The following is a 13,825-nucleotide window of genomic DNA, read 5'->3' on the forward strand; positions in this document are numbered from 1 at the left end:
CCATGACCTCTGACTCCAAAGCCCGGGCTCTTTCCACTGAGCCACGCTGCTTCTCTATCAATCAATCGATCGTATTTAGTGAGCGCTTACTGTGCGCAGAGCACTGGACTAAGCGCTTGGGAAGTCCAAGTTGGCAATATATAGAGACGGGCCCTACCCAACAGTGGGCTCACAGTCTAGAAGGGGGAGACAGAGGACAAAACCAAACATATTAACAAAATAAAATAAATAGAATAGATCTGTACAAGTAAAATAAATAAATAAATAAATAGAGTAATAAATATGTACAAACATGTATACAGGTGCTGTGGGGAAGGGAAGGAGGTAAGACAGGGGGATGGAGAGAGGCTCACAGTCAATTCCCATTTTACAGATGAGGTCACTGAGGCTCAGAGAAAAAAAATAATAATTGCATTTCTGAAGAGCTTACAATGTGCAAAGCACTGTTCTAAGCACGGGGAGGATAATAATAATAATAATGGCATTTATTAAGCACTCACTGTGTGCAGAGCACTGTACTAAGCACTTGGGAAGTACAAGTTGGCAACATATAGAGACAGTCCCTACCCAACAGTGGGCTCACAGTCTAGAAGGGGGAGACAGACAACAAAACAAAACATATTAACAAAATAAAATGAATAGAATAAATATGTACAAGTAAAATAAATAAATAGAGTAATAAATATGTACAAACATATATACATATATACAGGTGCCATGGGGAAGGGAAGGAGGTAAGACAGGGGGATGGAGAGAGGCTCACAGTCAATCCCCATTTTACAGATGAGGTCACTGAGGCTCAGAGAAAAAAAATAATAATGGCATTTGTAAAGAGCTTACTATGCACGAAGCACTGTTCTAAGCGCAGGGGAGGATAATAATAATAATAACAATGGCATTTATTAAGCGCTTACTATGTGCAAAGCACTGTTCTAAACGCTGGGGAGGTTACAAGGTGATCAGGTCCTACGGTGGGGCCGAGACTTGAACCCATGACCTCTGACTCCAAAGCCCGTGCTCTTTCCATTGAGCCACACTGCTTCTCAAGGATACAAGGTGATCAGGTTGTCCCCCAGGGGTCTCACAGTCAATCCCCATTTTTCAGATGAGGTCACTGAGGCGCAGAGAAAAAAATAATAATGGCATTTGTAAAGCGCTTACTATGTGCAAAGCACTGTTCTAAGCGCAGGGGAGGATACAAGGTGATCAGGTTGTTCCCCAGGGGTCTCACAGTCAATCCCCATTTTACAGATGAGGTAACTGAGGTGCAGAGAAAAAAAAATAATAATGGCATTTGTTAAGCACTTACTATGCGCAAAGCACTGTTCTAAGCACAGGGGAGGTTACAAGGTGATCAGGTTGTCCCACGGGGGGCTCACAGTCTTCATCCCCATTTTACAGATGAGGGAACTGAGGCACAGAGAAAAAAAATAATGGCATTTGTAAAGTGCTTACTATGTGCAAAGCACTGTTCTAAGCACAGGGGAGGATACAAGGTGATCAGGTTGTCCCCCAGGGGTCTCACAGTCAATCCCCATTTTACAGATGAGGTAACTGAGGTGCAAAGAAAAAAAATAATAATGGCATTTGTAAAGCGCTTACTATGTGCAAAGCACTGTTCTAAGCACAGGGGAGGATACAAGGTGATCAGGTTGTCCCACGGGGGGCTCACAGTCTTCATCCCCATTTTACAGATGAGGGAACTGAGGCAAAGAGATGCTAAGTGACTAGCCCAAAGTCACCCAGCTGACAATTGGCGGAGCTGGGGTTTGACTCGTGACCTCTGACTCCAAAGCCCGGGCTCTTTCCACTGAGCCATGCTGTTTTAATAGTAATAAAGCTATTTGTTAACTCCTTACTATGTGCCAGGCACTGTACTAAATGCCGGGGTGGAGACCAGCAAATCGGGTTGGACACAGTCCCTGTCCCATGTGGGGCTCCCAATTCATTAATTCATTCAATCATATTTATTGAGCGCTTCCTGTGTGCAGAGCACTGTACTAAGCGCTTGGGAAGTACAAGTCGGCAACATATGAGCCCGTTGTTGGGTAGGGACCGTCTCCATACATTGCCAACTTGTACTTCCCAAGCGTTTAGTACAGTGCTCTGCACACAGGAAGCGCTCAATAAATACGATTAAATGAATACAGAGATGGTCCCTACCCAACAACGGGCTCACAGTCTAGAAGGGGGAGACAGACAACAAAGCACGTAGACATCCCATTGTCAATCCCCATTTTCCAGATGAGGTCACTGAGGCCCAGAGAAGCGAAGTGACTTGCCCAAGGCCGCACGGCAGACGGGGCGGAGCCAGGATTAGAACCCACGACCTTCTGACTCGCAGGCCTGGGCTCTCATAATAATAGTAACAATGGTATTTCTTAAGCGCTTACTATGTGCCAAGCACCGTTCTAAGCAGTGGGGGAGATACAAGGTTATTAGGTTGTCCCACGGGGGGCTCACAGTCATAATCCCCATTTTCCAGATGAGGGAACTGAGGCCCAGAGAAGCAAAGCGACTTGCCCAAGGCCACACAGCAGACAAGGGCAGAGGCAGGATTAGAACCCATGACCTTCTGACTCCCGGGCCTGGGCTCTACCCACTAGGCCATGCTGCTTCCCAAATACTAATGGTATTTGTTCAACTCTATGAGCCAGGTGCTGGGGTGGATACAAGTAGATCAGGTTGGACACAGTCCCTGTCCCACATAATAATAATAATAATAATAATGGCATTTATTAAGCGCTTACTATGTGCAAAGCACTGTTCTAAGTGCTGGGGAGGTTACAAGGTGATCAGGTTGTCCCACGGGGGGCTCACAGTCTTAATCCCCATTTTACAGATGGAGGAACTGAGGCCCAGAGAAGTGAAGTGACTTGCCCCAAGTCATACAGCTGACAATTGGCGGAGCCAGGATTTGAACACATAATAATAATAATAATAGCATTTGTTAAGCACTTACTATGTGCAAAGCACTGTTCTAAGCGCTGGGGAGGTTACAAGGTGATCAGGTTGTCCCATGGGGGGCTCACAGTCTTAATCCCCATTTGACAGGTGGGGGAACTGAGGCCCAGAGAAGTGAAGTGAGTTGCCCAAAGTCACACAGCTGACAATTGGTGGAGCTGGGATTTGAACTCATGACCTCTGACACCAAAGCCTGAGCTCTTTCCACGGAGCCACGCTGCTTCACATGGCGCTCACAGTCTCAATCCCCATTTTCCAGATGAGGTAACTGAGGCCCAAGAAATAAAGTGCCTTGCCGAAGATCACACAGTAGCCAAGCAGCAGAGTTGGGATTAGAACCCATGGCCTTCTGACTTCCAGACCTGTTATCTACCAATCATAATAATCATAATAATGGCATTTATTAAGCACTTACTATGTGCAAAGCACTGTTCTAAGCGATGGGGAAGTTACATGGTGATCAGGTTGTCCCAAGGGGGCTCACAGTCTTAATCCCCATTTTACAGACGAGGTAACTGAGGCCCAGAGAAGTGAAGTGACTTGCCCAAAGTCACACAGTTGACAAGTGGCGGAGCTGGGATTTGAACCCATAACCTCTGACTCCAAAGCCCTAAGCACTGGGGAGGTTACAAGGTGATCAGGTTGTCCCATGGGGGGCTCACAGTCTTCATTCCCATTTTACAGATGAGGGAACTGAGGCACAGAGATGTTAAGTAATAATAATAATAATACATGCATTTATTAAGTGCTATGTGCAAAGCACTGTTCTAAGTGCTGGGGAGGTTACAAGGTGATGGGGTTGTCCCATGGGGGGCTCAGAGTCCTAATCCCCATTTTCCAGATGAGGGAACTGAGGCCCAGAGAAGTCAAGTGACTTGCCCAAAGTCACACAACTGACAGTTGGCGGAGCCGGGGTTTGAACTCACGACCTCTGACTCCAAAGCCCGGGCTCTTTCCACTGAGCCACGCTGCTTTTAATTCTACAAATTAATAATATAATAGTAAGGGTATTTTGTTAAGCACTTACTATGTGCCAACCATTGTATTAAGCATTAAGCATTGTATTCAGGAGAAGCAGCGTGGCTCAGTGGAAAGATCCCGGGCTTTGGAGTCAGAGGTCATGGGTTCAAATCCCAGATCCGCCAATTGTCAGCTGTGTGACTTTGGGCAAGTCACTTCACTTCTCTGGGCCTCAGTTCCCTCATCTGTAAAATGGGAATTAGGACTGTGAGCCCCCCCCAGTGGGACAACCTCATCACCTTGTGACCTCCCCAGCGCTTAGAACAGTGCTTTGCACATAGCAAGCACTTAATAAATGCCACCATTATTATTATTATTATTAAGCACTGGGGCAGATACAAGAATAATCAGGGTGCCATCATCATCATCATCATTATTATTATTATTATTAAGCACTGGGGCAGATACAAGAATAATCAGGGTGCCATCATCATCATCATCATTATTATTATTGTTAAGCACTGGGGCAGACACAAGAATAATCAGGGCGGAAATAGTGTCTGACCCGTATGGTCTAAATAGAAGGGAGAACAGATACTGAATCCCCATTTTACAGATAAGGAAGAGGAGGCCCGGAGAACTTAGGTGACCTATCCAAGGTCTCCCAACAGGCAAGTGACCACGCAGAATCAGAACCCTTTCAATCGACGGTATTTATGGGGCGCTTTCTGTACGAAGAGCACTGTACTAAGCACTTGGGAGCGGACAATGCAATACTCCTACTGTGGGCTCTTTCCACTAGGCCAGGCTGCTATGGCAAGCCTCTTTGGCAGGCGCGGCTACAGCAGGGAGATGGGAGGGAAATCAATCAATCAATCAATTGTATTTATTGAGTGCTTACTACGTTTATTGTGCATAAGACAGCACAACAGAATTAACAAACACATTACCCCAGGCTGAGCCCCTTCCTTCCTCTCCCCCTCGTCCCCCTCTCCATCCCCCCATCTTACCTCCTTCCCTTCCCCACACCTGTATATATGTTTGTACATATTTATTACTCTATTTATTTATTTATTTTACTTGTACATATCTATTCTATTTATTTTATTTTGTTAGTATGTTTGGTTTTGCTCTCTGTCTCCCCCTTTTAGACTGTGAGCCCACTGTTGGGTAGGGACTGTCTCTATATGTTGCCAATTCGTACTTCCCAAGCGCTTAGTACAGTGCTCTGCACATAGTAAGTGTTCAATAAATACGATTGATGATGATGATGATTACCTGTCCACAGTGAACTTACAGTCTAGAGGGGGAAACAGATATTAATACGAATCATTACATTACCAGCACCTGTATATATGTTTGTACGTATTTATTACTCTATTTTATTTGTACATATTTATTCTATTTATTTTATCTTGTTAATATGTTTTGTTTTGTCCTCTGTCTCCCCCTTCTAAACTGTGAGCCCGCTGTTGGGTAGGGACCGTCTCTAGATGTTGCCAACTTTGTACTTCCCAACCGCTTAGTACAGTGCTCTGTACACAGTAAGCGCTCAATAAATACGATTGAATGAATGAATAATGTATAGTATATTATTTAAAGATATGAACTTTATCTTTTTGGGGGAAATACGAAAGTAAGAGACTGACTGATCGGCATCCAATGGGGGAAAACAGCAAACGGACAAATGCCGCCTTGTCGACATCGAGCAAGCCATAGTAAGGACAGACAGCAGGGATCTACCTACTCTATTATATTTATTTTCCCAAAGTACAGTGCTCAGCACACAGTGAGCGCTCAATAAATGATAATGATAATAATGGCATTTATTAAGCGCTTACTATGTGCAAAGCACAGTTCTAAGCACTGGGGGGGATACAAGGGGATGAGGTTGTCCCACATGGGGCTCACAGTCTTCATCCCCAGTTTACAGATGAGGTAACTGAGGCCCAGAGAAGTTCATTGACTTGCCTAAAGTCACACAGCTGACAAGTGGCGGAGCTGGGATTCGAACCCATGACCTCTGACTCCAAAGCCCGGGCTCTTTCCATTGAGCCACGCTGCTTTACATCAGTGATCGATTGACTCACCATAAACCAGATTGTGTCAGAGGCCTGGGATGGTGTCACGAAATGGCCAGGCCCCCGAAAGCCTAATCCCAGCTACTCTGAACTTCCTACTTATTATTCATTTATTCAATCGTATTTATTGAGCGCTTACTGTGTGCAGAGCACTGTACTAAGCGCTTGGGAAGTACAAGCTGGCAACATATAGAAACAGTCCCTACCCAACAACGGGCTCACTTATTATCAATTCTTGGTATTTATTGAGGGCTTTCAATACGCGGGGCACAGTACCATGCGTTGGGGAGAATACGATACAACAGACCTGGATGATATATTCCCTGCCCTCGGCAAGTTTACAGTCTAGAGGTTGAGTTTAGAGTCTACTTATTACAGAGTCTACTGAGAGCTCACCTCCTCCAGGAGGCCTTTCCAAACTGAGCCCCTTCCTTCCTCTCCCCCTCGTCCCCCTCTCCATTCCCATCTTACCTCCTTCCCTTTCCCACTGCACCTGTATATATATATATATATGTTTGTACACATTTGTTACTGTTTTTATTTATTTTACTTGTACATATCTATTCTATTTATTTTATTTTTTTGGTATGTTTGGTTTTGTTCTCTGTCTCCCCCTTTTAGACTGTGAGCCCACTGTTGGGTAGGGACTGTCTCCACATGTTGCCAACTTGTACTTCCCAAGCGCTTAGTACAGTGCTCTGCACACAGTAAGCGCTCAATAAATATGATTGATGATGATGATGATGATGATTATAGGTGCCTCTAAGTCAGGTATATGAAATGAGTCCTTAATTCAAAAATCCTTTCTCCCCCAATAAAACTTGGTTCCTCCATTAGAATGTAAGCTTCTCCTGGGCAGGGATCATGTCTAAGGACTGTACTCTCCCAAGTGCTCTCCGTGGTAACGTTCGGCCCATTGTGGGCAGGGAATGTGACTGTTTATTCCTGCATTGTACTCTCCCAAGCTCTTAGTATAGTGTTCTGCACACGGTGATTGCTCAATAAATACAACTGAATGGATGAATGAATACTTCGGCCGAATCTCCTGTGTTCTCTGCACACAGTAAGCACTCAATAAACACGATTGATGATGAATCAACCCGAAAACCAAATATACCCAGAACCCTCCCTGCTCACCATCATTCATTCAATCATATTTATTGAGCACTTACTGTGTGCAGAGCTCTGTACTAAGCGCTTAGGAAGTACAAGTTGGCAACATATAGAGATGGTCCCTACACAACAGTGGGCTCGCCATCATTCAGTCATTCATTCAATTGTATTTATTGAGCACTTACTGTGTGCAGAGCACTGTACTAAGCGCTTGGGAAGTACAAGTTGGCCACATATAGAGACGGTCCCTACCCAACAGTGGGCTCACCATCATTCAGTCATTCATTCAATCGTATTTACTGAGCACTTACTTTATGCAGAGCACTGTTCTAAGCGCTGGAGAGGATACACGGTGTTCAGGTTTTCCCACGTGGGGCTCACAGTCTCCATCCCCATTTTACAGATGAGGTCACTGAGGCCCAGAGAAGTGACTTGTCCAAAGTCACACAGCTGACAAGTGGCGGAACGGGGATTTGAACCCATGACCTCTGACTCCCAAGCCCGGGCTCTTTCCACTGAGCCACGCTGCTTCTCGTTCAAGTTTTCTCGCCTCTGACGCTAGCCATCTGACAACGCCCTGGCAGACCGCCCTCCGGCCTTCCCTGAGCCTTGTTAAACACAAATTCTGCCTGTTCATTCATTCATCCAATCGTATTTATTGAGCGCTTACTGTGTGCAGAGCACTGTACTAAGCGCTTGGGAAGTACAAGTCGGCAACATACAGAGATGGTCCCTACCCGACAATGGGCTCAGAGTCTAGAAGGGGGAGACGGACGACCAAACAACACTCGGAGACATGAGGTACAGACCTCAACCTTTCCCCGGCGGAATCGTCCTCTGAATAAAAACTGTGGTATTTGTAAAGTGCTCTTACTATGTACCAAGCGCTGTGCTACACACTGGGGTGGAGATGATACACTCAGAACAGAGACAGTCCCAGTCCCACATAAGGCTCACAGTCTAAGGGAGAGGGGAAATGGGAGAATTTGATCCCTTGATCCCCATTTTACAGCTGAGAAAGCTGAGGTACTGAGAAGCGACTTACCCCAGATCACACACGGCAGGTAAGTGGCAGAAGAGGATGAGAACCCAGGCTTCTTGACTCCCAGTCCTGTGCTTAGCCCAAGATAGCTGGTCCTATCCCTTCCACACCTTCATGAGTAATCCAGATCTGAGACCCTTCCAAATAACTTCCTCTTGAGCCCTGAATCCCCACGCTTTCAAAACGCGTATCCCAGGAGAGAGACGGATGGAACTAAGACTTCGTCGCTATGAATTAAGGGAGGATGATCCATGGAAAACTGGGCTGAAAGCCCAAAGAAGATCAATACCGACCCCGACCGATCACGTTTTCACTTCCCAAATCCTTCGGATGCACGACGTCCTGTGTAACTCATCAGACTTTATTGTGCATAACGCATCACATTTTATTACGGCGATTAATCATAGCTAAGGGACGTCACCCATCTAGTTCCAAACTGCTCGTCTCACAAGAGCCCATTAGCGGTTTCTCTTTATAAATAATTGACGGGAAAGCAGGCGAAATCTGGTAAAGTGCTGTGCAAAGCATATCTGGCTGGCACTAGAGAATCGGCATTCCCACCGGCGGGAGCCCAGGGAGTTGGGGGCGGCACCAGAAGCAGAAATTTAGACATTTCCCCCAATAATCCCAGACCCACCGGCTCTTTAGTGATTTAGGATCGGCTCATTCAAGGCACAAACGACTTTCCATTCAATAGCAGCTCTGCCGATCGGAGTTAATGCCCATACCCTAAAAACCCCTTCCCGTCAGTTCTTACCATTACTGCTCCCCAAAGTTATTAGGGACGCATGATGTGATGGGGTACTGCATATGACACAGATCGAGGGCGTAGTCCTGCCCTCAGTGGGCAAACGTGTCCAAAAGCAAGCCCGGGGCAGAGGAGCAGCCATTCATGATGGCATTTGACTTATACAATTTTTGTATTTTAGGTTTGCAATTCCTGGGGCCTCTTTCTGGTTTGTTTTTGAAGGGGAAAGGAGGAGGAAGAGGAGGAGGAGGAGGAGGAGGGGAAGAGAAGGAGGATGAGAGAGGAAGAAGAGGAGGAGGAAGAGAAGAGGAAAAGAAGAAGGAGGAAGGGGAGAAGGAGGAATGGGAAGGAGGCAAAGACACTGAGAGGATTCACCAGAAAGGGAGTTTTCCTTGCTTATGAAGACACTGGTCCTTGCAGCCACCAGCTTCTCTTCGGAGCTGTCCTTCACTCCTCTAGCCAAGGGCAACGGGGGGCTCTGGTCTTTCGGAACCAACCGAAGGACGGCCTCGCTTTCGGGGCTCCTGACCAAGGGACCTCCGATAAGCTCGGCCTCTCCGACGCCCCTGCCCAGCTAGCCGACGGAGCGACGTTTTCCCACGTCTTCCTCTCCCGGGACACGAATCCCACGTTTGGAAACTGATGAAATGAATACAAGTTAGTTCCTGATTCCCGGGTCTGCCACCTGAGGGGCGGGAGGGGGAGGTGAGGGGGTCCGAGATAAGCCTTGAGGATGATGGCGGTTGGAGAGAGGGGTGAAGATTCTTCGACCCGTTGCCCAGCTCTAAGCTAGGGGTGGGTGGGAGGGTGCGCTCCACGACGGAGCTGGTAGCCGCCGGGGGCTTAGGCTCTGCCCCCGGTTGGCCCCAGCCCCACCTCCTCTGCTCGCGGGAGATGGAGTTTCTTCGAGCAGTGCGGCACCCCCCGTCTCCGCTCCAAGCGTTGGCTCCTGAGAAGCTGAATCCATGCCGAAGGCGCTTCCCCTCAGACTAGGGGAACGTGATTCTGGCCGTCTGTGCCTCTCCTCTGCAGTGTAATAGTTCACCCTCTGCGTGGGGCAGACGGGGCTCGGATGCCCGGGGCCTCTGGGTGTGCATACTTACGGACACGTACCCCCCACTGTACATATACTCGGATGAGGACGCCTGGCTATTCGCACCCAACCTGGCCCAGTTCAGAAGGCTGAGATGCCCCAGCGCCATCAATCTGCTACCTTAGACCGTAAGTGCTCAGCAGCCGGTTGCCCTCCCACTCCAGCCGGTGGCCGTCCCAGCCGAGACGAACGGTGGGCCACCTGCCCCGCTCCCGCCCCATTCCCGGGTCTGGAGGCCCTAACGTCCCGGTCCTGACGTCTCGGGAATCGGCAAGGAACTGGGCCACGGCCTCGGGGAGGGCGGGCGTGCCAGGGGCTGGCTCTAATATCCGGGCCAGATGGGACCCTGAGACGGGGGATACCCAAAGGGAGGAGTGGGGCCCTGAGGATAAGGGGGACGGGGGGGGCCCGGAAGGCTGGGGCTGTCCTGGAAAACTAGGAAACGGGGACTGGACCGGATAAGGACAGGGAGGTCTGCCTCCAGCCGGGAAATAAGGGGAGGACGGGGGATAGCCAGGCCTGGGGGGCCCCCCGCCGGGTAAAGGGTACCCCGGGCCAGACGGGGGGCCTGCAGGGGGCTGTTGGGGATACCCCGGGCCGGAGGGTGGGGTTTTATGAGGGGACCAGGGGTAGCTCATAGCAGCCCCTCCCTGCTGGGCTGGAGGATACCCCGGGCCAGAAGGCCCGCTATAAGGATAGGAGGGCTGGGAGCTGCCGGGGAAAGATCCTGGCTGGAGAGCTCCTTGGGCCGAGGGCCCCACGGGAGCGCTGGGGGAAGGGCTGTAGGGCAGAGGGAAAGGAGTCACAGCCGAAGGCGGCGGAGGGTCTTCCGCGGCCCGGGCTGGCACCGTCTGGCCCGTGGGATACGGAGGTTGCCGGGGCGAGCCGTCTCCGCCCACTTCCGGCAAAGCCTTGGGCTTCCTCATCACCTCCTGGAGCTTCTCGACTCGGACCCGACGGAGGTGGGACAGCCTTCTCATGGTGGAAAAGCTCTCGAGGAAAGTGTCCAAAGGCACCTCACCCTCCAGGAACTTCTCCGCCATAGCCTGGAAGGCAAGAGGGTCATCATCATCATCATCATCAATCGTATTTATTGAGCGCTTACTGTGTGCAGAGCACTGTACTAAGCGCTTGGGAAGTACAAGTTGGTAACATATAGAGACAGTCCCTACCCAGCAGTGGGCTCACAGTCTAAAAGGGGGAGACAGAGAACAAAACCAAACATACGAACAAAATAAAATAAATAGAATAGATATGTACAAGTAAAATAAATAGAGTAATAAATATGTACAAACATATATACAGGTGCTGTGGGGAAGGGAAGGAGGTAAGATGGGGGGATGGAGAGGGGGACGAGGGGGAGAGGAAGGAAGGGGCTCAGTGTGGGAAGGCCGCCTGGAGGAGGTGAGCTCTCAGTAGGACCTTGAAAGGAGGAAGAGAGCTAGCTTGGCGGATGGGCAGAGGGAGGGCATTCCAGGCCCACGTGCTTCGTCCCCATTTTCCAGATGAGGGAACTGAGGCCCAGAGAAGTCAAGTGACTTGCCCAAAGTGACCCAGCAGGTAAGATTAGAGGTATATACATATCATTAATATCAATAAATAGAATTAGAGCTATCTACAGATCACTATTAGAAACAGAATTAGAGATCAATCCCCATTCCAGGCCCTGAGGGCGGGGCTGCTGCTGCCTCAGAATGAGGCGCGAGGGGGAGGGGAAGGGTCACGTGACACGGGGAGGCACGTGACCGTAACTGTAATGATCATCATAATAATAATGGGATTTGTTAAGCGCTTACTAGGTGCCAAGCAGTGTCCTAAGCACTGGGGCAAATGCAAGGTTATCAGGTTGTCCCACGTGGGGCTCACAGTCTTCAGCCCCATTTTACAGATGAGGGAACTGAGGCACCGAGAAGTGACTGGCCTTCATTTACCTGTCTTATTCAGCTCCAACCTGGGCTTTGGAGATGGGCAGGGCCATCCTGGGGGACCCAGTTCACTCTCAGAGAAGGCAGCAAAGATGCAAAGGGGATTCAAGCGCTTAGTACAGTGCTCTGCACACAGTAAGCACTCAATAAATACGATTGATTGATTGGGGGAGGCTTATTAATAATAATAATAATAATAACTATCATTACTGTTATGGTTCTTGTTAGGAACTTATTATGTGCCAAGCACTGTTCTGAGCCCTGGGATAGATACAAGTTAATCAGGCTGGACACAGTCCCTGCTCCACACAAGGCTCATAGCCTTAATCACCATTTTACCACTGAGGGAACCGAGGCTCAGTGAAGTGAAGCGACTTGCCCAAGGTCACACAGCAGACATGTGGCGGAGCCGGGGTTAGAACCCAGGTCCTTCTGACCCCCGGGCCCGGGCTCTATCCATGAAGCCACGACGGTCACCTTTAGTGTAGTCCTGGCAAAGCCGACGTGAAGGAGAGGGTCGCCCCAACCCCCCGGAGTTTAGGGGGTGGGGATGGGCCAGATTCCTCTCGCCACAGGCGAGGATCCCCCGCTCACCTCGGAATCCTCTTCTATTTTCAAGCCCTCCACCTGCAGAAGGTCCAACAGGGTCCCTGGCTGGAGTGAGGCTGAGAATCTTTCTGAGGAGGAGGAGGAGGAGGGATGAAAGGAATGATAAATGGTTAACGGCAGCATACAGTCCTTCGACGGGGGATTATCTGCGGCGAGGTAGAACCGGACTTCAGCAAAACCGCATTTCTTTACCGAAGCTCATGCCGCCTCCTCCGAAGAAATGGGCCAGGCTCTGAGGGGAGCCGTGAGCCTCGCTCCCCACCCACCCCCAATTATTTACATCACAGCTCCGGACACGGCATCCTCGGACCCGGGGTATGCGTGTTGGGGGGTGGTCCTGGTGCAGTGTCCTCTGGGACTGGCTAAGGGACTTTAGGACAACGACCACGAGGCTCCCCCTAAGCAACTTCATCCGACTCCTCCGCTTGCCCGGGGATCCCTCCCCTCCAGACCCGGGCAAGCGTCGCCCGCAGGCCCTTACCCAGCTTTGCCTTCTGCTCCTGGCACCGCTCCACGAGCCTCTGGAGCTCTTGGTACTTGTCCGAGAGATCCGAGCGGCCGAGCTCCAGGGGCGACTGGAACTTGAGGTTCTGCTCGGCCAGGCTCCGGTTGGTGGCCAGGGCCATCTCCCGCTCCAGCTGCAAGTCCTGGACCTGGGGAGAGGGGAAGCCCCCACCAAAGGCGACGGACAGGGATGCTCCGTACGGTGCCCTGCACCCAGTGAGCGCTCAATAAATGGCACTGATGGACTGACAGACAATGAGACTTGTTTTAAGTTCCTTCCCCTGGCCTCCACTCATCCACCAAGCTAACTCCCTTCCTCCCTTCAAAACCCTACTGAGAGCTCACCTCCTCCAGGAGGCCTTCCCACACTGAGCCCCCTCCTTCCCCTTCCCCTCCTCCCCCTCCCCACAGCAGCTGTATATATGTATATAAGTTTGTACGTATTTATTACTCTATTTTATTTGTACATATTTATTCTAATTACTTTATTTTGTTAATATGTTTTGTTTTGTTCTCTGTCTCCCCCTTCTAGACTGTGAGCCCGCCGTTGGGTAGGGACCATCTCTATATGTTGCCAACGTGGACTTCCCAAGCGCTTAGTCCAGTGCTCTGCACACAGTAAGCGCTCAATAAATACAACTGAATGAATGGATGAGACCTTCCCAGACTGAGCCCCCTTTTTCCTCTCCTCCTCCCCATCCTCCCCGCCCTACCTCCTTCCCCTCCTCACAGCACTTGTATATATTTGTACAGATTTATCACTCTATTTCTTTTACTTGTACATAT

General features: G+C 49.5%; 1 protein-coding gene across 1 annotated transcript in view; it reads right to left on the reverse strand.

Annotated features, from left to right (window-relative positions):
• Positions 1–10,240: 10,240 nt before the first annotated feature.
• VPS37C (VPS37C subunit of ESCRT-I) overlaps positions 10,241–13,825 on the reverse strand; it is a 33,963-nt gene continuing 30,378 nt past the window's right edge. The window contains 4 exon segments of the mRNA XM_038764345.1: positions 10,241–10,410; positions 10,412–11,047; positions 12,521–12,603; positions 13,017–13,188. Of these exon segments, the coding sequence (XP_038620273.1) occupies positions 10,324–10,410; positions 10,412–11,047; positions 12,521–12,603; positions 13,017–13,188 (978 nt within the window). The 3' untranslated portion in view covers positions 10,241–10,323.

This window comes from Tachyglossus aculeatus, chromosome 22 (genome assembly GCF_015852505.1).
Source record: "Tachyglossus aculeatus isolate mTacAcu1 chromosome 22, mTacAcu1.pri, whole genome shotgun sequence".
NCBI classification, from domain to species: Eukaryota; Metazoa; Chordata; class Mammalia; order Monotremata; family Tachyglossidae; genus Tachyglossus; species Tachyglossus aculeatus.